General features: G+C 36.1%; 1 protein-coding gene across 1 annotated transcript; it reads right to left on the reverse strand.

Annotated features, from left to right (window-relative positions):
- Positions 1 to 3,677: 3,677 nt before the first annotated feature.
- On the reverse strand, positions 3,678 to 5,557 carry LOC102151952 (small proline-rich protein 2E). Its single transcript, XM_038562421.1, is given in 2 exon segments — positions 3,678 to 3,883; positions 5,491 to 5,557. Coding segments are annotated over 2 exon segments (273 nt in total).
- Positions 5,558 to 11,778: the final 6,221 nt, after the last annotated feature.

The raw sequence follows: 11,778 nt of genomic DNA on the forward strand, positions 1-11,778 counted from the left end.
GTAGTCACATAATGTTATTTTTGAGGCACAATTACTTTTATAGATCCATCCTGCTTCATTTATGGAGGTGTGAGATAATGAAGAGGAGTTGATCTATTTATAAAAATAAATAGAAATTCATCTGATCTTATAAAAATACTATGTCACATTGATATTATTTATAGGAAATGTCCTACTCATTGGGTTAAATGCTAGGTCACTGGAAGCTTAAATTAACTGACAGTTGCAAGGATTTATAGTGTCTAAGAAATGTGAGGAATTCTCCAACCCAGGCAATGGTGCTCATTTATCAACCCATTTTTTCAACAATTCACTGAGAAATCAAAGACTAAGAAAAACTCCTAGCAATTTCAAATGACTGAGCAGACAAAAAGTAGAGTCCAGGAAAGTCAAGGGACTTGAGGGCCCAAGATTCTAGAGTGTACATGAAAGCATTTGAATCCAAAGCCTTATATCACCCTTCCACTTGAGGTATTTTCCAATAGCTAAGTACTATAACATGAACAGAAAGCAGCTTTTAGTAGACCTAAAAGCTAAAGAATGCCTTACCCATTCAAAAATGTTGAGGAGGCAAAATTTGGATGATAGAGCCTGCCACGACTAAGAAGTTATGGGTAAAAAACTTTAGACTCTTAAATTGAACTTCTGGGTCCTTAGGATAAAGAACCATCAGAAATAAGCCATACCTTATAATGTTTGAAACATACATTCTAATCATATTATTCTATGATTAGATTATTAAAGTGATTGTTTCCTAATCAAACTGCTACAGAAAATAAAACGAATATTATCTAAAGGAAGAAAGACCATGCACAGTCTCCATAATTTTTTATACAAAATATCTAGCCTTGAATCAAAAATAACTATAAACACCAAGAAACTGAACCAAAAAGGGGGAAGAATAAGAAAATGAAACCATAATACCAATTATATGGCTATTACAGTTATCAGACATGGAATTTTAAATAATTATTATGTTTGAAAAATAGATAAGATGCAGAACTTCATCAGATAATTGGAATCTATTTTTTAAAATAAATACACAGCTAAAGAGAGGATTGGGAAAGTATAAAGTATAATAACAGCTGATATCCTGAAGTTCTGAAGAAAGAAAAGATACAAAATGAAGACAGGAGTGTAATTAATTTATGGGACAAGGTGAAATATTTAACAAGTATGTAAGTAGAGTCCCAGGAGAGAGAAAGAATGGGACAAAAATGGAATTTGAGGAGACAATAGCTGAAAATTTCCTAAGGTATTAAAGAAAATCAAATTGGATATTTAAAAGCACTATAAGCTCTGAACAGAATACAAATATGAAAAACAAATCTATGCAAATCACAGGCAATGTGCGGAAAACCAAAGACAAACTTCCAGTTATAAGATTAATAATTTTGGTGGTATGACATAATGACTATAGTTAAACTGTGCTGTCACTAAGAGTTTTCAACACACTCAAACAATTGTAGCTATGTGAAGTGATGGATGTGTTAACTAACTTTATTATGTTAAATATTTCAAGGAACTAATTGCAATATTAGGTCAAATAACACTAGCTATAGTAGAAACAACTCTCAAGTGTCAGTAGTTATTTTTCTTTTGCTGTCCCCGTCTTCTCCCTAGGTGTGCATCTCAGCACATTGAATGTGTAACTCAAGCAGAGAGGACTTCTGAGCAGTATCATACAGTGAGTTAATTTTCACTTGTGTCACAGCATGGAGAGAATTGAGCAGCAATCTGGAAATCCCCTTCCACCTGTAGTTCTACCATCTTGAAATCCTTCACTTCTAGCTTTATGACTGAAGGTTATAGAAAGATCTTAAATATGTGCAAGTATAGTAGGATTTAATATAAAGATTTTGTTGCTTTTAAAAATAATGTTTTATCTTTGTGTGTGTGAGAGAGAGATCTAATTAACAATTCATAAGAAAATGATATATTTAAAGAGCATATCCCTATTTTTGCAGCTTACTTGACAGTTGGCTAAACAATTAGAAAACAAGCTGCATAGTAACAGTGACTTTGCAAGCCTAAATAAAGATGTACACCCCAGTAAATGTGGGATTAGTACACTCCAGAAATCAATTTCAGAGGTGAACAAACATACAAGGATCTTGAATTTTGGTGGGTTGCAGAGTAAGAAGAGCAGGTTGTACACACACAGAAGAGTAATCACTTTGCCTTATAGGGATCCTTATCATTCCCTTTCTTTTGCATCCTCATGTTTTAAGAACAATTATAATTTTATGCAGAAAAATACACCGATTCCTAAATTGAAATATTCCATAAAATAAAAATGAATTAGAAAGGAAAGAGAATGGCGGAATATTAATAGGTAATAAAATCACAAGAATCTTCTTGTTTCCTCCACTATTTATGTCCCAGCCACTTTCCTGGGCAAACATGGTGATGGTGATAGTGGTGACGGTGATGATGATGAAGACAGTGACAATCTGCTGTGTTATTGAGTACTGATTATATGCCAGGCTTTGTGCCAATTAAATTTGACGTTTTCACTCAATTTTATGCCTGACAAGTTTGTAATGTAAATGTCATTTTTTCCACTTTGTAGTAGAGATATTGAAGTCCCGAGAAGTTAAATAATTTGTTCCTCAAATCAATTAAATAGTAATTAAGGAAAATAACAGATTTTAAATAATATAGAAATAATCTCTGACGTGACCCAAAAATCAGGCAACACTGATTATGAGACCCTAGACCTTCAGATGAAAGGATAGAAAGAAAATGATTACATGATCTTGTTAACAAGCAGATGTAAAGAGAAGGAAAATATTTATCCCATGACAACAAAAATGTAGTTTATTCAGGAAATGAAAGAAAAGTGACAATGGCTCAGGTAGTAGAAACCTCTGCTGGTTCTCCACAGAGACCTTTTGCCCTTCCTTCTGAAGCTCTGGGACCTGGTACATCTGAGGACTGCCCCCTTGCAACTACCTCTTGGAGAGTAATGGTATTACAGACCCTGAGAGGAAACCTTTCCTCCTATGATGTAGGAGTCATCACAGACATGGTACAGGTTACAGAGTGGAGAAACTTTTTCTGTACCCATGTTAGGCTTTGAAGACAAGGTGAGTGGGGCTGTAGAATTATTTTTTTTCCATACAAAATTTTTTGTATGTTTTTTTATTGGAGTTCAATTTGCCAACATATAGTATAACACCCAGTGCTCATCCCGTCAAGTGCTCCCCTCAGTGCCCATCACCCAGTCACCCCATCCCCCCGCCCACCTCCTTTCCACTATCCCTTGTTCGTTTCCCAGAGTTAGGAGTTTCTCATGTTCTGTCATCCTCTCTGATATTTCCCACTCATTTTCTCTCCTTTCCCCTATAATCTCTTTCACAATTTTTTATATTCCCCGTATGAGTGAAACCATATGATGTTTGTCCTTCTCCAATTGACTTACTTCACTCAGCATAATATCCTCCAGTACCATCCACATCGAAGCAAAGGGTGGGCATTTGTCTAATGGCTGAGTAATATTCCATTGTGTGTGTGTGTGTGTATATATATATATATATATATATATATATATATATATATCACCCTACAACCCAGCAATTGCACTACTGGGGATTTACCCCAAAGATACAGGGGCTGTGGAATTAGAAGAGTTAATGTCCTTATCCTTCCTGGTCCTGATGAGTCCTGAGAAGGTGCTACTTGCTCTTGGGTGGGCATTTCTGCTGGCACTTTGGTAAGCAAAGCTCAGGGCACTTTGGAGGTAGGCAAGGTTCTGGGCACTTTGGAGTTGAGCAAGGTTCAGGGCATTCTGGAGGTGGGCAAGGCTCAGGACACTTAGGTAGGCACATGGAAGGTTGCTGGCAGGGTTGCTTTTATTGCTCCTGTTGAGAAGACAACAATTCTAATAAGACAACAATTCTGTAGTCTTAGAATCTGAAAGAAAACATATGACAGTGTTCAAAAGATGAGACTTGGGCAGCCCCGGTGGCTCAGCGGTTTAGTGACCCTTCAGGGTGATCTTGGAGACCCGGGATCAAATCCCACATCAGGGTCCCTGCACGGAGCCTGCTTCTCCCTCTGCCTGTCTCTCTTTCTCTCTCTCTACTCTCTGTGTCTCTCATGAATAAATAAATAAAATCTTAAAAAAAAAAAAAGATGAGACTCTTACAGAGAGAGAAAACAAAGCTTATCCATATTCTCTCTCCAATTTCCAAGAATATTTTTTAACCTTGTAACTACCTTTTTACAACTTTCCAGCTTCTCCCTTCTGTCCCCTTTGGCAAATTGCTTCATCAACCTGGAGAAAATGCTTTCTTTTTTCATACCATTTTTCCAAACAAAATATTTCTGTTTGAAAAAAAAAATATTTCTGTTTGAAAGGGCTAATTAATGGTAATTGCATGACTGTAACATCTTCAAGAAAAGCAGTCACAAGTTCTGAAATCCTGGGCACCCTCACAAGCAATCCCTGTCATCATTATCTCTCATGAGGTCTCAGTTAATGTAGGTACAGAACAAAGGGTGACTCAGGAAGAATGCAATGGCCTCATGCCTTCTATGACATAAACCTTTGAAATCACAGCAGATATTTCCAAAAATATATGGAAAAGAGAAAAATACTTTGTTCTTTACTTTTCTTATCAAAGTTTTTCTATTAATTTCTTCTTCCAGGGGGATGTCAAAATATCTACCAAAACCCAAATGAAAAAAGTATATCATTCTCCCCAAATACTAAGTTTGCATAGCCTAAGGAGCTTCAAATACATGATAACTTTGGATCCACTGAACTTGCTGGCCACAGATTAAGTTCAACATTTAAAAGCAGAAACAAAACAAAACAAACAAACAAAAAATAGATGAGTTCAAAAAATCAGACTCACCAGGTCCTCCAAAATAGGTCAAGACTTTTAAGCACCAAGAAGATAGTGCTTAAGTCTGATGATGCCATTGGAACAAAGTGATGCAAAGAACCTCTTTATAGAGCTTGCTCTCCCACCCAAGGAGATGTGGGGCTGCCTAAAAGTGGCCTGGTCCAATAATTTCCCAACCAAAATGCAAATCTACCTGTAACTTGTTAGACAGGGGCTCTGCAAACAGGGAATATCCTACCCTAGGGTCTCCTCACTGGTTAAGTGTTCACAGCACAGAAACGCTTAGCTCTCAGCTTTTGTGACTTATGGCAAGGGGAGAATTTAGGGATTCTCTAACTAGTGGTCAAAGGCTCTTTTTTTTGATTGGGGAAGATGATTTTCTCCTATCTTTCACCTTCCCTGAACCATACAACTGCCTATACTGTTCCACTTTGGTTGGCTGCCATTTTGTTGCACATGCTAGGTTGAAAAGAGCCCAGCTACCTGCTGACACCTTTTTCTTTGCCCAAATTCTTCTTATAATGTGTTTCCTTTTGATCCTATGGCTTGCTAATCTAAGTCTCTTTTTTTCTTCTTTTAACATGGACTGAGGTGAGGCTGCAGAACATCTCACTAGACTTTCCTGTATGATACTTACTAATATTCAGTAAAATGATGACCTCGGCTCCTGGTTTCATTCCTTTGTTTGTTCCAATAGAGGACATGAGGCTGATTCCTGTGGTCTTTATAAATCTATACCACCTTAGGCCACATGGAATCCACTAGGACCACAGCATCACCCATTGCAATTCACATGCCACCCCAGGGCCTAGATCTACAACACAAAGTAAGCTTTTTGCTCATGACTTCCCAGCATGACATACTGTCTGCTCCTGCATTATTTCTCCTGACTTTCTTTAACTTTTGAAGATAACTTAAAGTACTGTTCAAATTTTCATGCTTTCTGCCCTTTTCAAATCACTGGGAAACCCAATCTAATAAGTGATGCCATTGGAACAACCATTTTATATGTACATATTTTATATTTAATAATTATTTAAACATAGAATTTATTGGTTAATTCAAGACAAAGTTTAAATCACTCTTAATAATTAAGTCACTGAAATTTATTGCCATTTGCTTACAACTACTTAATCATTAATAAGTGCATTATAATTTATTACTTATTTTTTAAAGGTGTTATTTATTTATTCATGAGACATAGAGAGAAAGAGGCAGAGACTAGGCAGAGGGAGAAGCAAGCTCTGTGCAGGAAGCATGACATGGGACTCGATCCCGGGACCCCAGGATCAGGCAGATGCTCAACTGCTGAGCCATCCAGGCATCCCAATTTTTTACTTACTTTTAAGATTTTTCCATATTGAATCATAGTGAAATAATGTCAAATATACCTATGTATACCTCTACTTTCTTCATACAATTTGTCACTTTGCTAGAAGGAAGGTGTGATGGTTAATTTGTGTCAACTTGACTGGCCACAATGTCAAATATTATTCTGGGTGTTTCTGTGAGGGTGTTTTTGGATGTTTTTAACCTTTATATTAGCAGGCTGAGTAAAGCAGATTACCCTTTCTAATATGAGTGGGCCTCATCCAATCCATTGAAGGCCTGAAGAACAAAAGGCTGACTCTCTCCTAAGTAAGAGATAATGCCCCTGAATTCTCCTTCTTGATGGTCTGCAAACTGAGACATTGGCTCTACAGTTAGGACTTGCTAGCTTCCAGAATCACATGACCTAAATCTTATAATAATTTTCTCTCTATCTATAGATAGATAAATAAAGGTGGATATAGGTAGATATAGTGTGAGAGAGAAATGATAGATACAGATATATATAGACATATGTATATATATGATGTATACAGATAGATACAGATGTATATATACATATATAAATATATGAGAGAGAGAGAGAGAGAGATGCCCATATGAGATAGATAGATAGATGAAATATCCTATTAGTTTTGTGTCTTTGGAGAACCATAATACAGGAGAGACCACAGAAATTTTTGTCCCAGTTCTATCTTTGACAAGCCATGTGAACACAAGCAGTCTTCCTCTATAAACAGGGGAGAATGACACCTGACTCTTGAAGCAGGGATTGATGGCATTGGGTCATCTCTTGACACCTTTCAAGACTGAAGTCCTCTCCTTCTCTTTCTTTCCTCCTGTAGAACCACAGGAGGATCTGACCAATATTTCCCACCACTCTGAAGCTGTCTTCTCCACCCCATTCATAGAGGTGCTACTCTCCCAGGAGACATTTCAGAGTGGTATTGAGTATTCTCAGAACTTTTCCTCCTTGCTGACCTTAAGGATATACATTTGAGCCCTTATTTTTTTTTTTAAATGTACTCTTAATCACCACTTGACAGAAATGGAGTGAAGTAAACAAAAACCAAAAGGATTTATTCAACATTATTAAAACACACTTATGTGGTTTCCTCTGATGTTCCCCATAATAGAGAACAAGATGAAGCCCCTGCCTTGCTCACAGGTTATGGGGAACACAGAGAGACACAAACAAGCTACCAGGATACACTGTTCTGGTGTCCACCCAGAGATGGTAGCTAAACTCCTAAGAAATGCGCTCTCTGCTTTTATCCTGGTCCCTCCTTCATCTTTTAAGCCAGCAGATACCATTAGGTCAGAACATTAGGTACCAGCTAATGTCTCTTTAGGAGCACACACTCCCTATTCTCAGGCCTTCTGTCCCATAAGTGAGAGACGACCTAATGAAAAGGCATTGATTTATGAAAAGCCTTTTGAATATGGTTACCTGCCTACAAGGAAAATAGTCTAAAAGCAATCACCAGTTTCTTTTATTAATTGAGTTATAATTGACATGTAACATTAATTTCAGGTGTACAACATAATGTTTGATATTTGTATATATTGCAAAATGATCTCTATAATGCATCTTGTTAACATTCATCACTATACATAGCCACAAATTTTCTTCTTGTGATGAGAACTTCTAAGATCTATTGCCTTAACAACTTTCAAAGATGTAGTACAGTATTATTAACTGTAGTCACCATGCTGCACATTGCATTTTTATGACTTATTTGGTTTATAACAGGACGTTTATATCTTTATACCTCCTTCACTCATTTATCCCACCACCTCCCACCTCACCTTTAGCAACCACAGATCTGTTTTCTTTTTTTTTTTCTTCTTTTTTTTTTTTTCAGATCTGTTTTCTCTACCTGTGATCTCGGTGTTTTGTTTTTGTTTTAGATTCTATATACAACTGAAATAATATGATATTTGTCCTTCTTTGACTTATTTCACAAACATAATGCCTTCAAGATACATCTATGTTTTCATAAAAAGCAGGATTTACTTCTTTTTATGGCTATGCTTTATAAAAATATCACATTTTCTTTCTTCCATCTCTTGGCTATTGTAAATAATGCTTCAATGAACATAGTGGTTTTTGTTTTACTGTTCCCTTGAACACTGAAGATTTTCTTTCTGGGCCATGGCTGGTGAAGGTGTCCCATCTGGCTTAGGAATAAAGTTACAACACTGGCTTTATGTTACTGTGTATTGTGGGAACACATTTGTTCATGGTACCCAGATGTCCCCATCTTATTTGCTCTAACACCTCCTTAGACTGCTGCTGTAGGCTTTAAATTTCTTCATCAAGAAATAAATCGTGTTCATTCCATAAGTAAATACCAGGTTTCAATCACAAAAATAAATAAATAAATAAACAAACAAATAAATAAATAAATAATTTTAGACTCACAACATCACATATAAATGACTGAGAGTAGATTTGGGGAGAAGAAAAAGGATCACAGCATTAGAAATCTGAAATCCAGGAGAAATAGGCACTTAGGTTGATCCTATATATTTTTCTCTGACTCTCTTCCCAAACAGATTGTAGGTCTTTGAAAGGCAGTAATTTTAAAAATGTATCGGCATGTTTATTCTGTCTTTTCCTTAAGCCCCTACCCCTCAACCTGCCACATTATGTTCTCACTCTCCTAGGTATACCTCTTATCTGTCCAAACTCATTGGTACATATGAGTTATTCCATATATGTCAATGCATTGAGTAATTTTCATATAAAACTCATCATTATGATTATATAAAAATCAATATAATTTTTATATGATTAGACCTTTCATTTTTTTTTACCTCTTCCTGCAATCAGTGGGGCTAAATGTTATATATATTAAACATTTAAAGTGATGCTGCCAGAGCTTCTTTGTCTTGTCCAAGTAATCAGGAAGTTTTTGAAGAATGTAGTTTATAATTAGAAAACAAGGGGCAGCCCAGTTGGCTCAGCGGTTTAGCACTGCCTTCGGCCCAGGGCCTGATCCTGGAGACCTGGGATCGAGTCCCACATCAAGGAGTCTGCTTCTCCCTCTGCCTGTCTCTCTGTCTCTGTCCCTATGTCTCTCATGAATAAATAAATAAAATCTTTAAAAAAAATTCCCACTGTTATATTAAAAGAAAGAAAGAAAGAAGAAAGAAAGAAAGAAAGAAAGAAAGAAAGAAAGAAAGAAAGAAAGAAAGAAAGAAAGAAAGAAAGAAAGAAAACGAGGAAGAGGAGAATGAGGAGGAAGTGGAAAAGGAAGGGGAGACATGGAAAACCTCTACATCACTCACCAGCTATGGTACAGGGAATAAAAGAGCACCGGGACTACCCAGCCTCATGTCCCTTCTTTAGAAAAGTTCAGTTCCCAGGCTGTCATTGCTCTTGCCAGTCAGGAAGGGCTTTTGGCCTACATTCTCATTGGCTATAACTACACGGGGATGGAACTAGCACTGCAGCACCTTGACATCAAGAGTCTACAAACACTGTCATTGCCAGAAAGATTCATATAGATTTTGTTCAAATCTTAATTTAATGTTTCATATCACATTTTTTCTACTATGTGTTATATACCATTGAACAAAATAGTCACTGCAAATCAAGATTATACAACAAAGCAGGGAAGATTATACAACAAAGCAGGGAAGAATTAAATACAAGGAAATAAGAATTATGGTAAATATTCCTGCTATGCTTAAAGAAATGGTCATTTCAAGTCCCCTTGAAATTCTGCCTTTGGTCTTTATTTCTGGGTGAAAGGTAGTGCAATTGCTGGCAACAATGTGGATGGAACTAGAGGGTATTATGCTAAGCAAAATAGTCAAAGAAAGACAAATACCTATATGATTTCACTCATATTTGGAATTTAAGAAACAAAAAAAGAAGAAAAGAGTAAAAAGAGGTAAACCAGGGAACAGACTTTTAAATATAGAGAAGAAACAAATGGTTACCACAAGGGAGGAGTGTCATTGGATGGAATAAGTAATTTATGGGGATTGAGGAGGGTACTTGTTTTGATGAGCACTGGGTGTTGTATGTAAGTGATGAGTCACTAAATTCTACACCTGAAACTAATATTACACTGTATGTTAACTAACTGGAATTTACACAAAAACTTGAGAGATAAAAGGATGTTTTTGAAATTGATTTAGCATATCAAAACATTCAAATTATAATTTTAAAAATCATGTAGAGCATGACAAGATGTTCATATGTATTGAAGAAAAGATGGAACACACATGAAACAATTGGTTAAGAGTGATATTACTTCTGGCTAGTGTAATTACAGATAATTCTACATTCTTGTTTTTCTTGTCAAAAGATTCTTCAAAGACTACATTATTGAATAAAGCATCTTAAAATGTTACTTTGAAAAGGTAACAAAAATCTGTCCATTACTCAGAGTGAAATGCCCCACAACACATGAGGAAATTAACTCAAAATGCATCAGAGACGGAAGTGGAAGAGATACAACTATAAATCTCTTAGAAGAAAATGTAGGGAGAAAGCTTCATGACACTGGGTTTAGCAATGATTATTTGTATATGATGCTAAATTCACAGACAATAAGAGAAAAAAATAGATACCTTGAACTTCACCAAAATGAAAAACTTTTGTGTATCAAAGGACACTGTAAAGAGCGTGAATAAGCAATTGAGAGAAAATTGATGAGAGAAAATATTTCCACATGAGAGAAAATATTTCCACATGAGAGAAAATTGATGAGAGAAAATATTTCCAAAACATATGCTATCAGAGATTAATATCCAAAATATATAAAGAACTTCTAAAACAAAACAAAAAGCCCAATTCATAAATGGGCAAAAGGCTTAAATAGACATTTCTCCAAAGAAGATCTACAAATGGTCTATAAGCACATGAAAAGATGTTCAGCATCACTAATCATCAGAGAAATGCACATCAAAGCCCTTGTGAGACACCACCTCACAATCAATAGGCTGGCAATTACCAGACAAAAAAATAAAACAAACAGAAAGTAACAAGTCTCTGTGATGGTGTGGAAAAGTTAGATCCATTTCGTATTTGCGATAGAACTGTATAATGGTACAAAAGAGTTTGGTGGTTCCTCAAAAAGTTAGGCAGACCTACTATATCATCTGGCAATTCTACTTTTAAATATATAGCCAAGTGAATTGAAAGCAAGGACTGAAAGAGATATTGGCATACCAATGTTTATAGCAGTATTACCCACTAGCTCATGGTGGAAACAACAAATGAATGGATGAACAAAATGTAAAACATACACACAGTGGAATATTATCCAGCCATGAAAAGAAATGAAGTCCTGATACATGTTACGACATGGATGAACCTTGAAAACATTATGCTAAGTGAAACAAGTCAGACACAAAAGGATATTTTATGGCTCCACTTATGTGGGGTACTTAGAAGAGTCCAGTTCTACAGACAGCAAGCAGAGTAGAAATTACCAAGGGCTAGAGGGAGGGAGGAATGGAGAATTATTATTTAATGGGTACAGAGTTTCTGTTTGGGATTATGGAAAAAGATCTGGAAATGGATAGTGGTGATTATTGCACAACATTGTGAATGTACTTAATGCCACTGAATTGCACA

This window comes from Canis lupus, chromosome 17 (assembly GCF_011100685.1).
Source record: "Canis lupus familiaris isolate Mischka breed German Shepherd chromosome 17, alternate assembly UU_Cfam_GSD_1.0, whole genome shotgun sequence".
Taxonomy (NCBI): domain Eukaryota; kingdom Metazoa; phylum Chordata; class Mammalia; order Carnivora; family Canidae; genus Canis; species Canis lupus.